This window comes from Sceloporus undulatus, chromosome 7 (assembly GCF_019175285.1).
Source record: "Sceloporus undulatus isolate JIND9_A2432 ecotype Alabama chromosome 7, SceUnd_v1.1, whole genome shotgun sequence".
NCBI lineage: Eukaryota > Metazoa > Chordata > Lepidosauria > Squamata > Phrynosomatidae > Sceloporus > Sceloporus undulatus.
In genome coordinates this window covers 32,890,416-32,913,901 of record NC_056528.1, presented here as the reverse complement: position 1 = coordinate 32,913,901, position 23,486 = coordinate 32,890,416, and the positions used below count along the sequence as shown (strand labels likewise).

The 23,486-nt window shown below is 42.1% G+C and overlaps 3 protein-coding genes and 1 non-coding gene across 5 annotated transcripts in view; 3 read left to right on the top strand and 1 right to left on the bottom strand.

Moving 5' to 3' along the window:
* LOC121936682 (transmembrane 9 superfamily member 2-like) overlaps nt 1–811 on the bottom strand; it is a 43,420-nt gene extending 42,609 nt beyond the window's left edge. The window contains exon 1 of the mRNA XM_042479145.1: nt 474–811. Within this exon, the coding sequence (XP_042335079.1) occupies nt 474–662 (189 nt within the window). The 5' untranslated portion in view covers nt 663–811. The remainder of the gene's footprint in view (nt 1–473) is intronic.
* Nucleotides 812–3,107: 2,296 nt separating this feature from the next.
* RBMX (RNA binding motif protein X-linked) lies at nt 3,108–13,278 on the top strand. 2 transcript variants are annotated; one of them, XM_042479047.1, is made up of 9 exons: nt 3,108–3,198; nt 5,185–5,311; nt 5,505–5,611; nt 6,737–6,899; nt 8,315–8,434; nt 9,336–9,450; nt 9,558–9,683; nt 11,095–11,195; nt 11,692–13,278. In XM_042479047.1, exons 2-9 carry the CDS (start codon nt 5,203–5,205, stop codon nt 12,000–12,002), a joined length of 1,152 nt encoding a protein of 383 aa, XP_042334981.1. In that variant the 5' UTR covers nt 3,108–3,198; nt 5,185–5,202; the 3' UTR covers nt 12,003–13,278. The 2 variants fall into 2 exon arrangements, with proteins under 2 accessions (XP_042334981.1, XP_042334980.1); XM_042479046.1 differs by having other exon boundaries at nt 11,092–11,195.
* On the top strand, nt 5,357–5,430 carry LOC121937421. Its single transcript, XR_006105129.1, has one exon. It is a non-coding gene; the product is annotated as a small nucleolar RNA SNORD61 (small nucleolar RNA).
* Nucleotides 13,279–20,799: 7,521 nt separating the features above from the next.
* ARHGEF6 (Rac/Cdc42 guanine nucleotide exchange factor 6) overlaps nt 20,800–23,486 on the top strand; it is a 44,111-nt gene continuing 41,424 nt past the window's right edge. The window contains exon 1 of the mRNA XM_042478985.1: nt 20,800–20,982. Coding sequence (XP_042334919.1) covers nt 20,818–20,982 — 165 coding nt within the window. The 5' untranslated portion in view covers nt 20,800–20,817. The remainder of the gene's footprint in view (nt 20,983–23,486) is intronic.

The following is a 23,486-nucleotide window of genomic DNA, read 5'->3' as shown; positions in this document are numbered from 1 at the left end:
TATATATATATATATATGCACATACACATACTGTATATACATAGGTTTATATATATGTATATATCTCCTAAGTTTCTATGTCTATACACAAACTCTCTCCTTATCCCACCCCAGTTTACCATCACCCCACACATACTGTGTATATACATATACTGTATATAAACACGTACATATTGGGGTGATTGTAAATATCTATATCTATATCTTGATTGATCCTTAAGGTTCTATATCTATACAGAAACTCTCCCTTTCTCTCTCTTACCCCAGTTTATAATCACCTTAATATGTATGTGATATATATATAAGCAGACAAACACGCACATATATATATATATATATATATATAGTGCCTCAGTTTCTCTATCTAAACTTCTCTCACCTCAGTTTGTAACCACCTGAGTACCTCTACGTGTACCATAGATAGATACATGCATGCATGCACACACTCTCTGCTACATATCTCTCTCTCTCACCTTGCACCCGGCGGTGCCGCTGCCGCCCGGCTCCTTCCCTTCCTGGGTCTCGGCGTGGGGCTGGCAGAAGGTGACGGGGGCCAGGCCCGGGAGGTAGAAGGCGCCGCAGAGGGAGCCCGGGCCCCGAAGCCCCGCCGGCACCAGCAGCGCCACCACTAAAGGCACCAGCAGCCGACAAGGGCCACTCATGGCGGCGGAGGCGTCGTCCTCCTTCAAGCGTCAGGCGACACGGAGGGTGGAAGGGAGGGAGGGAGGCCTTCTCCCGCGGCGTCACAATCCTCCGGCGGCAGCGGCGCCCAGGCCTTGTCTTCTTCCTCTCCGGCGCGCCTGCCTTCTCTCGCTCGCTCCTCGCCCAACGCCTCCTCCTCCGGCCTCGCAGGGGCCACGTGATCACGTCACGGACGCAGACGGCGCCGGCGCCATCTTGGAGGAGGGCAAAATGCCCGGATGCTTGCCAGCACTGGCGCTCTCTTCAGCCCAGACCCTCCCTCCTTCCTTCCTTCCTTCCCTGCCCTTTCCTTCTTGCTTCTTGTCTTTCTTTCCTTCCTTCCTTTCATCTTTCGTCCTCTTTGATTCCTTCTTTCTGTCTTTCTTCCTTTCTTTTCCTTCCTTTCTTCCATCTTTCCTTCCTTCCTTCTTTCTTCTTTGATTCTTTCTTTCTTTCTTTTCATTTCCTTACTTTCTTCCATCTTTCCTTTCTTTCCTTTCTTCCTTCCTCCTTTTTCTCCTCCCTTAGTTCCATCTTTCTTTCTTTCCTTCTTTTTTCTTTCCTTCCTTCCTTCCTTCTCTCCTTCCTTTCTTGCTTCCATCTTTCCTTCCTTCCTTTCATCTTTCTTTCCTTCTTTGCTTTTTTTCCTTTTCTCCTTCCTTCCCTCCTTCTATCTTTCTTTCTTTCCTTCCTTCTTTTTTCTTTCTTTCCTTCCATCTTCCCTTCCTTCCATCTTTCTTTCTTTCTTTCTTTCCTTCCTTCTTTTCTTTCCTTCCTTCCTCCTTTCCTTTCCTTCCTTACTTCCATCTGTCCTTCTTTTTTCTTTCCTTCCTTCCATCTTTCCTTCTTCCTTGCTTCAGCTGCCATGGCTCAATGCTATGGAATGCCAGTCACTGTACAGTAGTTTGTTGTGGCACCAGGGGCTCTCAGGCACAAAAGGCCTCACGAAACTACAGATCCCAGCATTCCATAGCACTGAGCCATGAGAAGTGCATCAGTGTCACAATGGATTATGTCTGCAGTCCAGACGCAACATTCCTCCTCTCTCTCTCTCTCTCTCTCGCTTGCTTGCCTTGAGCAATACAATACTGCAATATATATATATTCAATTATATATGCATGTTTTTCTTGAGTGGGCTATCCATGCAAAAATTGCAATAAATATATATATGTATTTATTTGAATATATAGTGTGTGTATATACACACACACACATATATATACTGTATATACATGTTTTTCTTGAGTGTGCTACCCATGCAAAAATATTATATGTGTGTGTGTGTGTGTGTGTGCTTTTATTGAGTGGGTTATCTATGCAAAAAATACAATATTACAATATATGTGTGTGTGTGTGTGTATGTATATATATAACTCAACAAACAATCCTTAATTGTCTTGAGGCACTCCTCCTCAGGAGGAGTAGAGAGTCCAAACTTAGGCTCTTTAATTTTAATTTATCTTCATAGATTTTTGACCAGTTAGTATAATAATTATCAGATAAAAGAAACCAAATTAGACTAGATCTATTTAGTCTATAATGGATTTTAAGCCAAGATTTGTACGCCATCAGTGTATCCAGACCAAGCTCAGCATATAATGTTAGGTGAGGGACACATGGTGGGATAGAGAACAATTTCCTGCAGAGTTGTGTTTGTAAACTTTCAACCTCCTTGTTAAAAGCTGTTACCCAAACAGATATACTATATAGTATTTGTGGTCTTATTTTGGTTTTATAAATTTTCATAGCTGCAAGGAAATCTTGGTTTCCCTTCTTATAATAAAAGGATTGTAAAGTCGCCAGAGATCTTTTTCCAGATTGAACAACCTTTTCTCTCTGCTTTGCCCAAAGACCATTATAATGGAAAAGAACACCCAAATATGTATACATTTTTACCTGCTCTATGATTTGATTATTCACCTTCCATTTCCTTGGAATGAATCCTTTTGAAAATACCAAAACCTTTGATTTAGTAACATTTATCTGTAGATGGAACTTAATACAATACTCACTAAATCTATTCAGGGCTCTGAATAGATTTTAAAGTATTCATGTAGACTATTTTAGCTAATTTTGTATTGTATTGTTTGTTGTATATTGTCTATTGAGATGCCTAATAAAGGTTGATGAAGATGATATATATACAGTATATATATATATATATATATTTGAATATATCGTTTTTTCGAGTGTTTTACCTATGCAAAATAATAATATTGCAATACGTCTCCATGTGTCTGTGTACACACACACACACATATATATATGTGTGTGTGTGTGTGTATGCATTTGCTCCTTCTGCAAAGAGGCTGGAAGACGAGTGACGTCACTCCTCCTGGGAACCCCCCCTCCCTTTTCAATCCCTCTCTCTATCTCGCCCCGCCCCCTTTGCCTTTCACGCTCTACATCCGGGCCACACGGGCCCCGTTCGAACGCGCTGACGTCATCTATATAAAGGCCCTCGGCCCCTTTGTTCCTCCTCAGTGCGTCGTCGCTCTTCTGCCGGCAGGGACCAGGTAAGCGCGCTGGGCGGGAGACAGAGAGAGAGCGCACTCCGCGCGTCTCGGGGGGCCAGTGTATGTATACATATATGTATGAACATTATATATATATGTATGTGTGTGTATATATACAGTATATATATATATATAAACTCAAGCTACACATTCATCCCCGTTTCCTATTCTTTTTTTCGTGAGGGATATAAACGTGACCCTATTACAGGCCTTGCCTTTTTTATTATCTTCGTTGAGGGAAGCGCCATTTTAAGCCGCGGGGGTTTTAAGGGTGAACTCAATGGGAGAGCCGCCATTTTGTGACCCCCTTGAAGTCCCTCCGCGCTCCTTCTTGGCGCCGCGAGGACGAAGAAGGGGGCGGGGACGGAGGGGCCCTGCTTTCTGCGCGTGCGCCAACGGCCGCGCAGCTCCTCGCCCCGCCCACTCCGATTGGGCCCGCGCATGCGCCGTCGACCCCCCTCGGCTTCCGTTAAGCGCTGTGAGTGCTTTTGCCTAACTGCCTTTTATTCTTTCAACCGGCGGTCTGTTCTAAATGCTGCAATGCAGCGCTCCCTCCACAGTTAAGGGAAGGAGGACCCCGTGAATGGGGGGGAAAAGCACAAGGCAAATGGTAGCAGTTGCCCATAGGAAGGCCATGCTTGCCCATAGGGAGTCATAGGGAAACATTGGGGAACCTTTGCCCATAGGGAATCATTGCAGGACTTGCCTGTAGGGAATCATAAGAAGATACTACTTGTCCATAGGGAAACATTGGGATTGCCAATAGAGAATCGCTGCAGAAGACTTGCCCATAGGGAAACCACACTGGCCCATAGGGAATCATTGCAGAAGACTTGCCTATAGGGAATCATAAGAGGATACTTGCCCAGAGGGAATCATTGCAGAAGATTTGCCCAGAGAGAACCATAGGAGAATACTTGCCCATAGAGCATCATTGGGGAATGCTTGCCTATAGGGAATCATAAGAGGATACTTGCCCATAGGGAAAGATAGGAGACTGCTTACCCATAGAGAAACCATACTTACCCATAGAGAATCATAGAAGAATACCTGCCTGTAGGGAAACATTGGGGAATTCTTGCCCATAAGGAAACCATACTTGCCATTGGAGAATACCTGCCCATAGGGGAACATTGAATACTTGCCCAGTGTTTCCCTTTGGGCAAGTATCCTTATCATAAAAATATCAAATCCATGAAATATCTCTGTGTGGGATGACATCTTTATTGTGGGTTTTTGTTTTTTTCAAAGTTGGCAGCCAAAAACAACTGGTCCAGAGGGGAGGAGGGGGAATTTATTGCAGGCCTGTGTTATTTTACTATCATCATCATTATTATTTTGCCTTGTTTCTGCTCATTGAGACCAGTTTTGGAAGGGAATTGCTTGGTAATGTCATAGCCATAAGGCTTTTTTTTTTTTTAGCTTGCCACTGAAACTAACCATCCCAGAGGATTGGCCGGAGATGTTATTTCTAATGCGATAGAAAAAAGCTCTGAAGCCTTTGTTCTGTAAAGAACGTTGTTATTTGTTAAGCTGCAAAGCATTGCTTCTCGACTCGAGGTTTCAAGTTATTCCTTTATTTTAATGAGTTGAAGCTGAAAATTCAGGGAGAGGGACCAGACTGTCCCTGGGGGCTGCTGCCATATGTTTTAACATCCAACCCTGTTTATCTACACTTAACACTTGGAGCAGAGAACACTTCCTCCTCTACCAAAAAATTCCTGGGCCATTAGTTTTGTGTCTATGCAACATTTTTTATTCATTATTATTATTTATTATGTGCCATTTCCATGTCAAGACTCATTTTTGGTTAGCTTTCTTCTGACAGCACCTTTGTTGCAACTAAGGATGTGCTTTTGCCGATGGATAGGAGAAACCTGTGTAGTGGGAAATCGAAGTCTGGTCATTGCTTGGTTTTGGCATTGCAGCATCAGCATAAGCGACAAATTTCTCTGTTGATTTGGGTTTTAATGTGTGTGTTTCTAGATCCCAAACGGTATCAAAATGGTTGAAGCAGATCGACCTGGGAAGCTGTTCATTGGTGGACTGAACACTGAGACAAATGAGAAGGCTCTTGAAGCTGTCTTTGGCAAATATGGCCGCATAGTGGAAGGTAAACTCAAATCATTTTAAATGAAGGGTATTGACTTTTAGGTCTGCTGTGATGAATCTAACAGCCTTGATCTGCCAAAATGATAAGGGCTTATGTCTCCTCTAAGAAGTTCTGAGCAGACATGTGTAAAACCTGGGGTATAGCACCATGAGGTGTGAGTGGACTGATACTTCCCCCCTCCACCTCTTTTCAGTTCTCCTTATGAAAGATCGTGAAACCAACAAGTCCAGAGGATTTGCTTTTGTCACTTTTGAGAGCCCAGCAGATGCCAAGGATGCTGCCAGAGATATGAATGGAAAGGTAGGAAGTACTGACATGTTGAATTCTGATTGTTGCAGCTTGTCACATTGAGCATGATTCTCATGTGTCTGCCCCAGTGTTGCTTTTATGCCATCAGTAAAGAAATCTTGATAATATTATAACAAAATGTGTGGTTCGCCAGTAAAACCTTATTTAGCTTTCCAAAGAAGGAGCATCTGAAGATAATCTAAACCTGAAGGCATTTTATCTTCAGATATGATACTGGCAATAGTCTCTGAACTATTGCTAAACACTTGATATCTGGAAGAACTGTTGTGATTTGTTGATAGCTTTGGTTGTGTTGGATTGATCCCTTATTCCTAGAAAACTCTTATTCTTGGAAAATAGCTGTGACTACTGTACCTTGAGAGATACAATGAAATATGTGATTCTGAAAATTAGTTTATGTGCGGTTGAAAAAAAGATTTACTTGCAATATATTGATAGAGCAGAATACAGCAAGTATTTTGGGATACCTGTCAATACTGCAATTTAAATGTGCAGAATATTTTTAAGGACAAACAAAATAACAATGCTGTAATGTATGTTCAGCATAAATTCTAAGCTAAATTCATAGCCCTGCCACTTTCAAATTGAGTCCTTCTTTCACATCCCTCATTTAGCAAGTGCAAGTTGCATGGAAAGTCACTTTGTTGTTCTTGTTAAAAAGCTCAGAATCAACAGTCTTTGCCAGTTGACTTCAGATTACCTCAGTACATCCCAGATGCTTTCTTTGCCCACTGGCTACTATATCTGATCAAAGCCTCAACTTTAATTGCCAAAATAAACAAGTGTGCAATAATCAACACCTGTTACTAACCTGTTAGTACAGATAGGAGATATATATATATAGAGAGAGAGAGTATTAGAAACTGTTATAGAAAGTGTAAAAAGATAGGCGTGAATAAAATTAAATTAAGAATTTTACTGATCATTTTAGCCACAGCTATGCCATTTTGAAGATTTTCCAGTTCTCAAACCCTTCAGCTTGTGCCAGAAGGTGCCACATAAGGTTTAGTGCTTCATAATGGCAAATACAACTGCCAAAGAAGAGTTGATATTTGAGAGTATCTGTCCTGAATGCAAGCATTTGCCATGAATGCTGAGTTAAATTCCTTTGTTCAGTCTTTAGACGGAAAAGCCATTAAAGTTGAGCAAGCTACCAAGCCATCCTTTGAAACCGGTAGACGTGGGCCCCCTCCAAGAAGCAGAGGCCCTCCCAGAGGCCTTAGAGGTGGAAGAGGCGGAAGTGGAACGCGGGGGCCTCCTTCAAGAGGGAGTCACTTGGGTATGTTTGTATTCCCATGTGCAATTGGGCCACCTATGGAGGTGCCTACGTGACACACTAGGAATGCCATAGGGATATTATAACAGTTCCTGTTTATAAAACTAGAAATATTGTACTTTAAAAACCACACCGTAATAAATACAAATAGTCAATTTCTGATGAGAAAATAACTTCCTGAGGGGGAAGGATTGCTCCAGTTGCTTTTAACTTAAAGAGTAAAAGCTCTTCTTGCATTCACCGAGCTCTTATATCCAACTAAAGAGTTTAGAAATCTTGCAGACTTACTTAACAGTGCATTGCAGCATATTAAAAGAAGATATAAAATGTGGCCCAGCTATTAGGCTTGTTTTGATCAGGCAAACTGGGGAATTGTTCCTTGGACTAAAGTTGTGCAACTTTGGACAGCCAAGTTCTTGATAGTTTATATTCCTTGAAACTTCCACACAGTATCCACTTGTCAGTAAACAACTCCAAATATTAAACAAAGTTGAGTATGGCCCCATACAGACAGGCTAAAATAAAACTGCTTCGGGTCACTTTGGAAGCTGCGCTCCAGTCCTTAGGACTAGAGTGTGGCTTTGGCGCAGCTTCCGGATTCTTAGGACGCATGCAGTATTTAAACAGCATACCTCCAAAGTGACCCGAAGCAGCTTTATTTTGGCCTGTCTGTATAGGGCCTATGTTATTTAGTGTATTTAAAGAAGACAAACTATATGCCTGTTTTGGTTGGTTTATCCCCCAAATGTAACTGGTGAAGGTGAAGTTCGTTGTTTTTTTTAAGTTGTTGCCATTTTGAATGTTAGTGACCCAAGGTAATCTGTCTGTTTTGTGGTGCAATTTGTAATCTAGCCTCCCCCATCTGATACCCTCTCAGTGGTACCCTCTCAAGTACAGCTCCTTGAATTCCTGATCATTACATATGCTGCTTGGGCTGGTGGAAGTTGGAACCACAAATATCTGGGAAGGATCTGGTTGGGAAAGGCTTGTTGTTTGCTTGTGTGATACATTAATTGTGTTTATCACACTACTTTTTTCATGAGTAAACGTTAAGTAAAGAACAATGAACAAAGAAAAGTGTTGAAAAGTTGCCTCTTTTGGACCAGTAGATGTGCACTGGATGTTTTAATTGCTCACAGAGCAGATTGTTAACAATTGATTCTTTCCTGCTCATGTGTAATTTTTCCATGAATTCTTAAGGATTTCTACCATAAATATTTCTTTGTATTTAGTAAGTTGGTTACTTTGATTTCCTGTTTGTTGTCCTTGATATTTTCTGTGCACAACTTGCTTTCTACTTTAGCCTTGTGCCCAGCAATGCCATTTAAGAAATCCTGTTTCATTTATGTATACTTGTCTCTGCTCACTGAAGTTGTTACAGCAGTGTAAGGCTGACATACAAATTGTCATCATTCCAGGTTCCTCTAGAGGCCCTCTCCCAATGAAGAGAGGCCCACCTCCACGTAGTGGAGGTCCTCCACCTAAAAGACCTGCACCTTCAGGGCCTGTGCATAGCAGCAGTGGAATGGGCGGGAGAGGTAAGGTTCCTTCTCAAGCACTTAATGTAGAAGCAATAGGAGGATTTCTTCTAATCCAGCAATTTGTCCATAGCATGCATGCACAAGTTCTGTGTGCCTGTAGTTGCTGCTAATCAAGCTATTCCTGCCTATGCAGCCCTGCTGGGTTTTGGGACTTGTATAGTGAGATACAGCATTGCTTTCAAGAGTTTCCTAGAGCACTATGTGTGCGTGCATCTTCAAGTCGCCTGGCGATTTGTGGGGTCAACCATTTTGAACCCATGAATTACGTGGGAAGGCAAAGAAAACACAGAGGCAGATTTACCAGTTCCTTACTCAGAAATCTAGTCTAAAGCACCTGGTATTCATTGGCTATCTGCCATCCAAGTACTAACCAGAGCTGAGCATTGTACTGAGGGGGGGAAAGTCCCACTTGTGTACTTAGTTGGGACAGGTGCAGGCCTCAGAAACACACTTGACAAAATAAAAAGTCTGCAGATACTCAAGTTGTTGGTTCTGATGGATATTTAAGCTATTCAGTGTAATTCGTTAATGTCTTCAATAACATGAGCCTTTTAGGCTACTTGATCAGCTTTGGTATCTTTCCAGTAAACCACATTTCTCCTCTCCCCTATCAGCACCATATGCTATAAAAAGCACTACATGTGCCACAATTAAAGTTCTTGTATTACAGAATATTAACTAAACACTACTCTCAGTACCTGTATATGTATTTTATCAGAGAAGATCTTCCTATTTGCAGGAATGTTTATAATAGCTTTGGTGTTTCATGATCATGCTGTTAGAACGGATGCATTACTCTTCCACCATCATAGAATTCATTGGTCCAGTGTGTTTTCTTAGTTTACAGGAACAATTGCTGCCTTGTTTTCATAATTTTTCATTTTGTGCTTGACTTAAGCACCCCTGTCACGCGGCAGAGACAGCTATGGAGGGCCTCCGCGCAGAGAGCCACTTCCATCCAGAAGAGATGTCTACTTGTCTCCTAGAGATGATGGCTATAGTACTAAAGACAGGTAAACTCAAATCTCATTGTAGATCACATTAAGAACCTGTAATGTCCTTGAATGCCCTCCCATTGTACTTTTTGCAACTAAAAGTAATGTCATTTTAACTTCCATAGTTACTCAAGTCGAGACTATCCAAGTTCCAGAGACACACGGGATTATGCTCCACCTCCAAGAGATTATGCCTACCGTGATTACGGTCATTCCAGTTCACGTGATGAATATCCCTCAAGAGGTTACAGGTACCTAGTGCATTGTGTTCTTTTAAATGCACTTCTATTACTCAACTGTTAGGGCTTTATCCCATTGATATAGTGTTGTTCTTTTTAAAAAGCTATGCAATTGCTATTCTCTTTCCTGTTGCACTTTAGGGAACTTTTCCAGGATTGCAACCTTTGTCTCAAATGTTGCATGTGATAAGTTTTTAGCATGGGCAACCAGTGGGAAGGAAGACCGTTTCCTGATTGGGATAGATGAGACTTCTGTTTTCAGACTGAGCTAGTCACTGGCAGATGAAAGCCAACAGCTCTTGAACTATCTGTCTGATTTTAACCGTGAAACTTCCACTTACGTTTCCGTGTGTGTGTGTGTGTGAGAGAGAGAGAGAGACCAGAATGGGGCTATGGGGGGTAGGGAGCATAGTTTTGCCAATGCTGACAAACTCCAGAGATCATTTGCCAATGGATTTTTTTTCTATAGCAGATGTAAAGCAATTTTCAATGGAAAGAAAATAAAATAAAAATTTTGATCCTTCTCACCTGATCACAGGGCACTTAAGCCACACCTAAAACATGGCCCCTGACCACCCAAAGCTGGCTTTAAAGCACAATTGAACTTTCACACTGGAAATCATAGGTGAACAGTAGTAGGAAAGGGAGCCATTAACTAATTTATCATGTTAATAAAAAGAAATGCTTTCAAAATGGTCTCCCATGGGAGAACAATGGAAGTGGAATAGTGTAATGTGATAATCCCCAACCAGAGACTATATTAGCATGGTGTAGTAATTGTGGTATACCTGCCTTGTTTGATAAGGCCCTTAGTCTAGTCTGATTGAATTGACAGATGGATTAAAATTTACAGGATTGAAAAATAACTATAAGGGAGTTGAAGTTCAGTCATTATTGTCTTTCATGGTGGTTAATGTTAGACAAACTTTTTCAATTAAATGCCTCATATACCAAAGGCCAATCCTCTGAAAGGTAAAAGGACATAGTGCCATAATTAATTAATTAAAAAGATTGTATGTACAGCACTGTGTAAATTTACAGCGCTTTATAAATAAAGGTTAATAATAATAATAATAATAATTTCCTCTGTTTATGTACATGATATTTGACAAAGGAGCATAAAGTACACATAAAGGCAAGAAATTGAGGGCATAAATTTAGATGGAAAAACTTGCCAAGAAAACCTCCTGAACTAAGTAAAAAACGACTTGAAGACAAACAGCACATATTACATGTTTTTAGGCCATGTTACAGTAGGGCATTGGAATATCAATTTATGCCAACCCTATAAAATTTCATAGGGTTTCCTTAGGCAAGGAATACTCAGAGGTGGTTTTGGCTGTTTCTTCTCTGAAGGAATAGGTTGCTTAAACTGTTTCAGGCTTCCTTACTGAATAACATAACTTGTATTAAATCCCAGCAGTTACTCCTCTTACAGTGACCGGGATGGCTATGGAGGGCGTGACCGGGACTACTCGGATCACCCAAGTGGAGGCTCTTACAGAGATTCGTATGAAAGTTATGGTAAGCGGTTATTTTGTGGGTCTTACAGAATGTAGTAGGTACCACGCTTGACTTGCTAGACTGCTTTTACTTAAATGGGGACATAGTATTGCTGGGCTTGCCCACTGCAGTGAAAAAACATTTGTTTATCTTAATTTAACAAAATGATTGAATTACAGTTCCTATAACCTAACGAAGCAAAGTTCAACCGTTCTGAATTGCATCTGTCACTGGAAAAATGGCTGAGTTTCTTCTGTAAAATAGCAAGCTGTTCTGGAATAACCCCAAAAAGAGCTGCCTTGAGAAAAAAAACCAGCGTCTTCAAACAGCCTGTTTATTTCGGTCACTGCCCGATACTCCCCTGCCAAATGTCCCAACATGTGAGATTATATTAACCTTCTCAGTTAAAACAAAAGAATAACAGAAGCCATTGATTCAGTACTTTTAAAACTCAGATGTAAAATTGTCGTGACATGATTTATAGTGTTGCCCTATTACCTGACCATTGAACCTGCAGGTAACTCACGTAGTGCTCCACCTGCACGAGGGCCCCCTCCATCTTATGGTGGAAGCAGCCGCTATGATGATTACGGGAGCACCCGAGATGGGTATGGTGGAAGTCGAGAAAGTTACTCAAGCAGCAGAAGCGATGTCTACTCAAGTGGCCGCGACCGTGTGGGAAGACAAGACAGAGGCCTTCCCCCTTCCATGGAAAGGGGTTACCCTCCTCCGCGTGATTCATACAGCAGCTCAAGCCGCGGAGCGCCAAGAGGTGGTGGCCGTGGAGGCAGCCGCTCTGATAGAGGCGGGGGCAGAAGCCGATACTAAAACCTTTCAAAGCCTTGGACCAAACCATTTTTTTCTCCAACAAATTAAATGTGGAAGTTTTATCTTCACTCCAAGAGGACTACCGAAACAATTGTTTTTACCTTTTTTTATCGTTGCTTGTTAAGTTCCCCTCCATTACTGATGTTTTTGTGAGGAAAAAGTAAACATGTTTAATTTCATTTCAAAATTGTTAATATTTCTCTCAAAACGCAGATGTTAATGTATGACATTTTTAGCCTGTGTACTAGTGTTGTAACTTTTCAGAAGTAAACGTTAACCCTGAAATGCCACGCTTCTCACCTCATCAATGAGACCAGCAAATCTAAGGCTTCCCCATACAACGTGCAGCCATCTAAAATGGCCATGGATTGCTCTGCTCATGCAAACATGCCTTCTTTCTAGGCAAACCCTGTTAGCTGGTGGAGGGTGGTGGGGATGTGTGCCAAACTAAAAAGTTAAATGTCCTCTCAATGCTGAAATGCACACAATACTCCCAATTACAAAATTGAAATTCTTCAGTCTTGTGTTTAAAAAAAAACATTCAGGATGCCATTCAGTCATTTAATCAAAACAACAAATGGATAATGCTGAATGTACATTGTACCTTTCTACGTATTTCATTTGGGAATTTGCAAGAACCTCGCCCCCCAAATATAACATATTAACCTGTAGTAAGCAGGCTACAGAGTTCTGTAAGTAAGAGGTTTGACCAGTTCCATCAAAGAAGCTGCAAAACGGTACTTGCTCTTACTGTTTCAAATTTTTGCAACCCTGTAGTGTCTCATTTTTAAAGGAACAGCTTTGACTCCAAAGGCAAAATGGAGAAAATAAAGATAAGCAAAGAAGTCTTTCTCTCCAACTTCTGAAAGGCTTATGGCTTCATATAAACAAGTGAAACTTTCAGCATTCCACTACAGATTTAAAGCACCAAATGCCTGTGAAACAGCAAAGATGGTAAGCAAAGCAAACTAGTTTTTCAGTCTAAGTCAAACATGACACCAAAACGTAACATCCTTAGTTCGGTAGGACATGCTGTCTGTCCTGGCAACGGGAGTCCTTTTAAATTTTAAAGCAGCACCCAATGGAAAAACTGTGCTGGATAGCCTTAGGCGAAGTCTTCCAAATTCAACTTAACCTTGTCTTGGATGAAAGTATGTATGGCACAAAACTTTTGAAAATGGTACTAAGAAAGCAGCTAACTTTAGACAACCATTCCAGTAAAGGGTTGGGAGGGATTACTTTTTGCCCTATGTGTTTCAATGAAGACACTTAAAAACCAGGCTGCCTGTACTATCTTTTTAAAAAAAATTAATCCCAGCGCAATCAGAAATTGGCTTAATTTGCCAAAATCTATACCAACTTGGGGAAATGTCAAGCAAGCCATTATTACAAATCTGATGTTTAGTTGGATGCCTAGCCTTTTTTTCCCTTTATACTATAGTCTTGTTTGGGGAGTGCGTGGCACAAATGGCAGAACCTGTGGCAAGTTGATATGACCCAGGTGCAGCCGGGAAGTTCAAAAGATGCTCTTGAAATGTAATAAGACTTGAAGACCTCCAACTAAAGTTCTTCTGTAATCCTCAAAACATATTTTGCCACTCAAGTTAATGGATTTACCATGAAAAGCACCATTGGAAAGGAAATAAGACTCATAAGCCATACGACTTGTCACTAAGCCATTCCAGTTCATTCCAGTCCAGTGAACCTTCCACCTCTCAAACTAAAGCATTAGATCCTGAAACTGATTAATCGGCAAACCCAAGCGTACGAGTGTGTTTTGGGGGGAGGTCATGGGATTTGGGCAGCTTGTGTTGGCATAAGTATTCATATCTACCTTAATTGTTACAGGCTGACCACTCACTGCCTTTAAGACGATGTGACCCGAGGACACAGTATATGCTGTGATCATGAACAACATGGATAAAAGCTGTAAAAACACCACAGGTAATTCCTAGGTGAGTGCGCATTTAAAAACAGTACAAACTTGGAAGGCAAGCATTAATTTACCACTTGACTTGACATCTTCATTGAGGTGCTGGCTGAACTCAGGCTGGCATGTTTTATCAGTCAGGTTTTATGTAAATAAGCTGAAACTCCTATTTGGAAGGGTTGTCTTTTGCCTATCTCCTCTGTAAATGTGAAGAAAGAAATGTTTTAAAAACAAAGACAAGAGGGGTAAAACTTTAATTTTCCACCCAGTATGTTTGGAATTTTGTTATGACAAAACAAAAATAAAACCATGCCATCCAGTAAAGAAATTTCTAAATGTGGATGCCATTATAAGGCCGCCGAAATAGATGTCATAAAGAAAATGATGGCTGGTGAAAGAAAGAAAAATCGTCCCGAGATGGATCTTGAAATTTGTCTTCCTGTGGTGTCTAGAGGGTTTAAAATATTTTTTGTTTATTTATTACCAAGGTTTATCTGACCTGGTTGTTTGATTTCACATGTGGAATTTAAATCTCTGCTGAAAGTGACAGTAAAGTCTTCAGTCTTGTCAGTACTCTGTTGTGTATTGAATACAGTAACATTGTATAATCAGGCATGATTTCCTTAAAGATCTTAATTTGGTCTTCCTTCACATGCTGGATAGTGCTTGATTTACAGAGATGGCATTGTATCTGATCTCAAGGATAGTATGCTCAATTCTGGCTGACAGAATCACCCTTTTAAAAAAAGTGGCAACAATTACATAGTACAGTGGTGCCTCGGGTTACGAAAGTAATTCGTTCCGCGGCCGCTTTCGTAACCCGAAAAGCCTTCGTAAGCCGAAATGCCATAGGCGCTAATGGGGAAAAGCCGCGATTCCGTGTAAAATAGCGCCGAAAAGCACCAAAAGTTTTTCCGTAACCCGAAAAAACATTCGTAACCCGGAACAATTATTTCTTATGGGATTTTTTCGTATCCCGAAAATTTCGTAACCTGGGTATTTCGTATCCCGAGGTACCACTGTATAGTATTAAAATGATCCTGTCAACTGTTCCGTAGGTTTTTGGTTTTGGGGTTTGTATCAATGTGAAAGTGAACGTAACCATGACTTTATTCCCTGAACAGGTTGGGGTTTAACTTTCTCCTTCAGTGCACTCTGCTAATATTAATCTTCACATTCTAGGTGCAAAGTTAATCATGGCTGACGTGAAGAAGAGGCGGATGCCTTTAGAGAAGGCCGAGAAGTCTTTAAAATATGGCTGTAAAGCTCAGTGAAGACATTGCAGGGAGCACTTGGCTCTTAAAGTGTCTCGGCTACTTCAGCACTGGGCGAAGGGTCCTAATTGTGAATGTTGATGCGAAATTACTTGTGTCTTATTACAAAACACTATACTTTTAAATTTTGGAGACAGACATGTACCAAGACCTGTAACACATAAGTTACTATTACTATTGGAGAAAACCTGTATCTGGGTTCTCTGACTTAGGGAAACTGAAGTGCAGTGAAACATGCCTTGTGGTACTTAATGAAATCATAATAGCTAAGCTAGAAACCATATACGTACAGAAGAAAATGCTTCTTTGATCAAGTTTTAATACCAGAAGATAATTGAACTGAAACCTCCCTTAGATGATATTTACTATAAAGCCTTCAAAAGGCCCTCTTAAAATTTTCACATGGGAAGTGATATTTTGCTAGGATTAGACATTAAAGCAGGGGTCGCAACGTACGGCCCGTGGGACTGGCCCCAGCCTGGCCCTGCTGCCAATTGCCGCCCCCGGGGGCCACCGGTGATCGCGCCAATTGGCGCGGTCACCAGTGGCCTCCTCCCCGCCCTGTGCAGAGGCCGGGGCCTTCCCACAGAGCGGGGAGAGGATCTTGGGGCCGCGGGCGAACGCGCCAATTGGCGCGATTGCCGGCAGCCTCCTCCTCCCCGCCCTGTGTGGAGGCCTGGGCCTTCCTACAGGGCGGGGAGAGGCTCTGGGGCCTCCGAGGCCTCCTCTGCCCTGCCCCCAGGCTGGCGTGGGGCATGGAGGAGGAGGGGGGAAAGGAAGAGGAGGAGGAGGTGAGTGGCCAGAGGCCTCTGGCTACAAGGGTTTTTTTTAATTTTGGTGTTTTAACGCTAACATTGTTTTGACAATTGTGGTGGTGGTGGTGATGATGATGATGATGATGATGATGATGATGATAATGATATGAGTCAACTTCAGAGGCATGCAGGCACTGTTTCAGAAGCCAAGAGAGTGTGACTTTCCAAAGTGCCTTTTCTGTGTGTTTTTGATTCTGAGGCATGGCCAGTGTAAATTGCTATGATTTTTACAAACTCATGCGCAGTGAAGAAAAACCAAAGTCCCTTGACCAAGTACACACTTCTGAGAAGTATAGTTGGTGCATGAAACATGAAACAGCAAATCCACTTCTTGTGAAACCACCTGGACATGTTCAATATATGCATAGCCATGTTAAACCATGTTCAGTGTGAAACCTAAAGAGTTTGGTTCTGCAATAAGACTCTGATTAAATATGCAAGAGATTGCCATGTTAAGTAAAGCCATGTGAAATGCCCAAATGTGCTTAGTGTGTGTTTTGGAATTGTGTGTGTGTGTATTTTGGGGGGGGGGGGGTGTTTGGCCAGAAAAGGAAGTCCATTTCTGCCATCTGTGCCCTCATGCCTTCAAGATACAAGGGCTGGGAGGTGTGGTTGTTGTTGTGTGCCCTCAAGTCGTTTTCCTGACTTATTATGAAACAATCCTTTGCAAAGTTTTTTGTAGAGGTGGTGGTTTGCCACTGCCTTCCCTTGAGGCTGAGAGAGTGTGACCCCCCCCCCGGGGGCAAAGTTTGGGTTTGTTGCTGTGTGTGCCTTCCAAGTTGTTATGGCTTCTGTGGGGTTTTTCTGGGCAGTTTTCTTCAGAGGGGGTGGGGATGCCATTGCCATCCTCTGAGGCTGAGAGAGTGTGACATGCCCAATGCAAAAAAAAGGAAAGAAGTAGTAGTTAATTTTTCAAACCCTTTCCTTCCTAATAAAGTCTTGTGTGCAGAAGAGATGGGAGGGGGTTTGCTTTTGCAGAACTGCAAGGCAGCAGAAAAGAGAAAAGAAAAAAAGAGGTTGCATAATGACTGGTTTGGTTTTTACTTCAAAATATGATGTGTGCAGTGTATATAGGAATTGTTTTTTATATTTTATTTATTTATTTATTTAAATAATTTATTTTTTGGCTTCAGCCCCCCAGTTGTCTGAGGGACAGCAACCTGGCCCCCGGCTCAAAAAGGTTGCCTACCCCTGCATTAAAGGGTGGTTTTGGGTGGGTTCATTCAAACAGCCAGAGACTATACAGTACCATTCATGGTAGTCACATGAATTTAAAGTAAATTATATCTGTTTGAGTAAAGAACCTGTGGAATAAACAAAATTGTGAGTGTCTAACAATATATATATTTATTTAATTAATTTTGATGTGTTTTAGGTGTGAATACTCTTTTTTAACACTGATTATTTAGCAGTAACTGTGGTTGTGAGTTAGTACCACAAACAAGCAACATAATTATTCAAACTTGACCAGAAATGTGTTTCAGTCAGAAAAAAAATCCCAACTCCCAGTTGGAGATTTGTACAATTAAAGGCTGAAGGGCACAAGATTATTGTTGCATTCATTCCTTTTTGCTGTTTTCCCTAAATAAAGTGTTAAATGTCTTTTGGCTTCATTTCATTATTTCAAAACTAGGTTCTTTTAATACTAGTTTCAGAATAAAGCACAAAACAGACTAAACTCAGATTAAAATGCTTATTAAAAAGCAAAATGACAGCTACTTGAATCAACTAGGAGTTCTGAGATTTGATTTTCAAAATACTTATTTCAATACTGTATCTTCTGTGGTTGATCTTATCCATGGTTTAAACACAAAAACTTCAAATTCCTTACTGTCCGGTGGAAAGTTTGTAAGGACCGCTGTTTCTCTTGGCTTTTCAAATGAGTTTATATCCTTCCGTGACAGAATAGTAGTAGTTTTTACAAACAAATGAAGTGATGCTTGCTAGATCCACAAAACCATTCTTGCCACAGGTTTCGGGGAGGATGGTCTTGTGAAAGTCAACTTGGAAAGTACAGTAGTTTTTATTCCGGGTACAAAAGGTGAAGAATGAAGAAACGGTTAGAGCAATAAGGTGGGAAGTGCAATAGTTTACATGTACCTGGTTCCTTTTCCTTGGTTGCATACTAGCATTTGCTACTCAGGAATAAACTCCACAGGACTTAAATTTCCAATAAGTTTGCATAGCACTAAAATATCCAGGTTCCTTAAATACCAGTAATGTATCCTTCAGAGTGTGATTATAGCATAGTGTTCTTAAAGGAGAATTTGTAGATGGCAATTCAGTACATATGAGGTCCTGGTCAAGACTGCATATCACTCCTTTCCAAATTGAGAAATCTGGGTTAACAAACCAGTATATCTTGCATAGGGCAAATTTAATACAAACTGGGCTTTGCCCTGTCAGATTACTTCTGTGTGCCTGCACAGGTATTTTGCCTTATTGTTGCAGTCAGGCCCTTCCACTTGCGAAATAAGATACTGTGGGATTTGGGAGGCACACACCAGGCAGCAAACAGTTCATGTAGGGTTTGTGTCCTTTTTTGTGAGGGGAAGTGCTTAAGTTTTCAATGCACCTTTTCCCCCATATATCAGAACTGAGTGTGGGGAACTGCTACAGAGGAATTGGCTTATTGCATTACTGCATAAATGAACTAGAATGCCTAAGAGAATTTCTGGAGGGTGTGATGTGAAACCCATTGCAGGGGGGAACGTTTAATGGTACTTTTTAAGCTCTTTGGTGCAAGCTCTCCAGGACTCCAGAGTCTCAACAGACTGACTTCAATCCAGTTATTGTTAGCAATGACCATACTGTACTTCCAAATTTCCAGAGGAATAGCTCACTCACACTGTCCCTAAGGTGAACATTGTGGGGGTTTGGTAAGGTATGTCCCAGAGGGGGCTTGCTTTTCCCTTCCTCTGAGGCTGGGAGAGAGTGACTTGCCCATGGTCACCCAGAGGTTTCTATGGCTGAGCATGCATTCGAACCCTGATCTTAGTCTTAATACTTAAGCCACTATAACGAAATGGATCATGGCTGTCTTAGATTTCTGCAAGAACTAATAGGTCTTGTGGCACCTTAAACACTAACACTTTTTGTGGCGTACATAATTGCCAATTCAATCCAAACACTGAAGTGTGAAGCTGCCGGTAGGTGGAGCTCTTGGCCAGTTAACCATTGAGATCACAAAATGGTGTTGTGGTCTTGAGTGTTGGGTTGGGACACTCAGACCAGGGTTCGAATCCTTGCTCAGCCTTGGAAACCCACTTCTCAGCCTCAGAGGACAGCAAAGGCACTGAGCAAATTCTGCCAAGAAAGCCCTGTGAATTGTGATAGGCCTTAGGGGTATAAGTCAAAAGAGTTGAAGGCACACAACAACGAAGCGTGTTGGAAGACAAACTGAGTCCCAGTTCTGGGGAAAGAGTGGGATACAAATATAATAATAATAAATAAATTGAGCCCGACAGTGGCATAGAATGGCATGAACAGGCTAGAGTAGGAATGGGGATTGTACTCTGCCAGTTAATGTTGGATTGCAGCTCCCAGCAGCCAACAGTTATAGGCAATGGCAAGGAATGATGGGAATTGAAGTTCAATAACCTAGATGGTTCCAAGATCCCCATTCCAAAGGAATGAGAAAAACAGGAAGAAAAGCAGCTATAGTATTCCCTTAATCATAAATGAAAATCATTGGTTTCAACAAAACATAAAGTGGTTGTGTCTATCTTGAAATAGTATTATTAATTAGTTTTTCAGTGCCACAAAGACACTACTGGTATTTCTCCTGCATTATAAACCTATGTAGGCTTTGGCATTTCTATGCTAAGAACATCTTGAGTGCTGAAGGTAAAGGAGTTTACAAACAAAAAGATAAAAATTGAACCAAGCAGAACCAGGCAAGTGTTACCTTTCACTTTCTAATACCATTACAATGGTATCCTGCCTTTTTCTCCAAATGGTGTTCAAAATGAAGTCTGCTTCCACAAAATATTATCCAAGTTTGCAGATCGGCATCTCGCAGGCCCTCGAAGTTTAAGCAAAGTTGGACACTAAATGTGCCTTAACCTAAGGTTCATTCAAACCTCACACTTTTAGGAGTAGCATGAAATATGTGATAGAAATGTGTGAAGTGACCCTTAATTTGACTTAATCCAGATGAAGTGCCATCGGAAGACTTGCATTTCAGTGGGGCAGTGAATCCGCTCTTGAGTTGTAGTTTGACATGTAAAGGCATTATCCATGAGACTAAACACTGATCCTGATCCAGGGTTCAAGTGCTGGCTTGGCCATGCAAACCCACTGGGTGACCTTGTGTAAGTCACACTCTCTCAGCCTCCAAACCCGCTCTTACCACTTGATTCTCCTTCAGGTGTAGAGCCAAGGCCTCTTATGCTTTACGAAGTGGGAGGGCGCAGAAAGCTAGAGAGGCAGGAAATTTCTGTTTCAAGTGATACAGGAAATCTGCCTTTGCTGCAAAACAGCTTGCTAGCCCTAGAAGCTCTTCCTCTTCGTACTTCTGCAGACTTAATCACGAAACCATGAAGGCAAATGCACACAAAACCCGTTCCTCCAGTCAAAGGGAAGTCAGTTTCTGGTGACTTAAAAAAAGAAAAATCCAAACAGCTGCTTGGTGACTTTTTAAGTGTCGGACAATCGGTAACTTCTGGAGTTGTTTCGCTCATTCGCCCACCCACCCACCCCAGAAGAAGAAGGAAGACACACTTGCGGATGTGGGCTAGTCCTTCCCCTTGCACTACAAGTCCCAGCAAAGCTCAAGACATTAAAACCGTGCAGCCATGAACCCAGAAGAGCAAATTGTGACCTGGCTGATTTCAATGGGAGCCTTAAACTCCCCTAAAATGAAGATTGGAGACCCTCTGCAGTTCCTCAAGGCATCCCTGAAAGACGGGGTAGTGCTGTGCAAACTGATTCTCCGGCTTCTTCCGGGGTCCATAGACAAGGTAAGGCCATGAAGGCTTGTTTCTTTCCGGATATGTCTGTTGTGTGTGTTCAAGTCGTTTCCGACTTCTGGTGACCCTAACACAAACCTATCCTGGGTTTTTCTTGGAAAGTTTCTTCAGAGGGGGTTTGCCATTGCCATCCTCTAAGGCTGAGAGAGTGTGACTTGCTCCAATGGGATTATATGACTGAGTTGGGATTCGAACCCTGGTCTCCAGAGTCATAGTCCAATGCTCAAACCACTTCACCATGCCTTTCAGAATGTGTGTGTTGTGTGCCTTCAAGTCATTTCTGACTTATGATGACCCTAAGGCAAACCTATCCTGGGGTTTTCTTGGCAAGGTTTGTTCCGAGGAGGGTTGCCATTACCTTCCTCTGAGGCTGAGAAAATGTAACTTGCCCAAGGTCACCCTGTGGCTTTACATGGTTGACCTGGGAATCGAACCCTGGTCTCCAGAGTCCTAATGTCCAACACTCAATCCACTATACTATGCTGGATGTACAACACACACAAAAATGCCGAATTTGGGGGAGTGCACTGCAGCTCCAGAATCCTCTAGCTAGCAGGGTTAATGCTGATGACCTGTTGGCATTACTCCTCCTCCAAACATGGGATCAGTGACTTAGGTCTCTAGGTTATCGAATGTGAGCTTGCCTGTGTCAACTGAAGGCACACAGTGACAACAAAAGCCTACATTGGTAAATGCTGGAACACCTTGATATATTTCTCCCATCTAAAGGAAGAGAAAGGAGAGAGCATGACAAAAAAGAGGAACTGGTATAGTCATAGACCGTTATCGAGATGGACAGCAAATATCTCCTCCTCCTCCTCCTCCTTCCAAGTTCCTGGCTTGCGCTCTCAAAAAGAAAAGAGGAAGCATTTAAAGCTGCAAAAATTGCTCAGATTGGCTCCATTTGTGCTTCGAGGAGGAGAACCCATGTGCTTGAGTCTGTTCCATAAAAGCGTGCGCAGATATGAGGCTGGATACAGAGGCAACCAAAAAGCTCTGCTTTCCTCATTTGTCTTTTTCTATCCATCCCCCAAAGTAACAAGATCTTTTCTCTTGCTGCGGAACAATGATGATTGATGATGGTGATAGTTCAAAACATTGTTCCAATAGCTCTCAAAATTAAAACCACCAGGATGGGAATAAAATGTAGGAATTGCCAAATAAATAAATAAATCCAGGACAATAGGAATGTCATTTGGAGATGGAAGGACAGATAAAGCTGCACCAAAGTGCATCATTTCTGCAATGCAGATGCAGCAGTTCTAAGCTTCTCTGGGTCCCAGAGTTGGGACAGAAGAAATCTAATGAATGAATTAGCTATTTCCAAGCTTTGGGTTTTATTTTTTGTGGCTTCATTTGTTCTGTGTCCTGTGTGCTGCTCCTGATAAGCCTCAGCCATCGTCCCCTTAAGCACTGCAGATCTCATTGAGCAATGCCTGCGGTTTCTGAGATTTCATCATCCATCGCCTGCATGCTTTCCAGCATACTTTTGCAACTGTCAAGGCTCCTGCCACGGCTGCCATCCACCGCTTGCAAAGGTGACCTAGAATCCAGCATTTCCCAGAAGAAAATACATGAGACACATGTGGCCAAGCCATATCAAGTCAAGATGGCAAAAGGGAAAAGCCATCAGCTAGAAAATGGTGCAGCAGCTTGCTTTTGCCCAGGTCTCCAGGGAAGGCATGATTCTGCTCCCTCCTCTCTTTTCTCTTCTGCTGAGTTGACCTCCAATTTTACTTGCACTTTGAACTCATCTTGCAGCAACTGAAGGAATTTGAGGGTAAAGGGGGGGGGGAGTGAGAGGAAGAGAGAGAAATTGCAACATTTGGAAAAGTGGGATCATAGAGTTGGAAGGGACCGCCAAGGGCCATGCAGTCTAACCCACTTCTGCCATTCAGGAGCATAACATCAAAGCACTCTTGGCAGACAGCCATCCAGCTTCTGTTTAAAAACCTCCAAAGGACTCCACTATGGAATTCTGGGAATTGTCGTTTAGCCTTCTCTGTTAGAGATCTCCAATGCTGCAATAAACTACAGTTCTCAGAATTCCAGGGCACTGAGCCATGACAGTTAAAAGTGGTGTCCACCTGGGTCATTTCTGCAGTGTGGATGCAGCCTCTGTTCTCCTAAAGTCCTAGGCTGCATCCACACTGTAAAATTAATGCAGTTTGACGCCGCTTTCACCGCCATGGCTCAATGCTATGGAATTCTCAGGTTTGTAGTTTTGTGAGACCTTTCGGCTTCTCTGTCAGACACTTCTGGCGCTGCGACAAACACCCCATTCCCAGAACTCCATAGCATTGAGCCAGGGCAGTTCTAGTGATGTCAAACTGGACTATTTCTGCAATGCGGATGTGGGTTCTGTCATCCTCAGGGTTATGTCCATGCTTTGGATGGCATTCAAAGCAAAGCTCCGGGCCATTGAATGCTGCCAAAGTCAAAGTATTCTTGATTGAATCAGTCTCCAGACCATTTCAAAACGGCAAAAGCAAGCA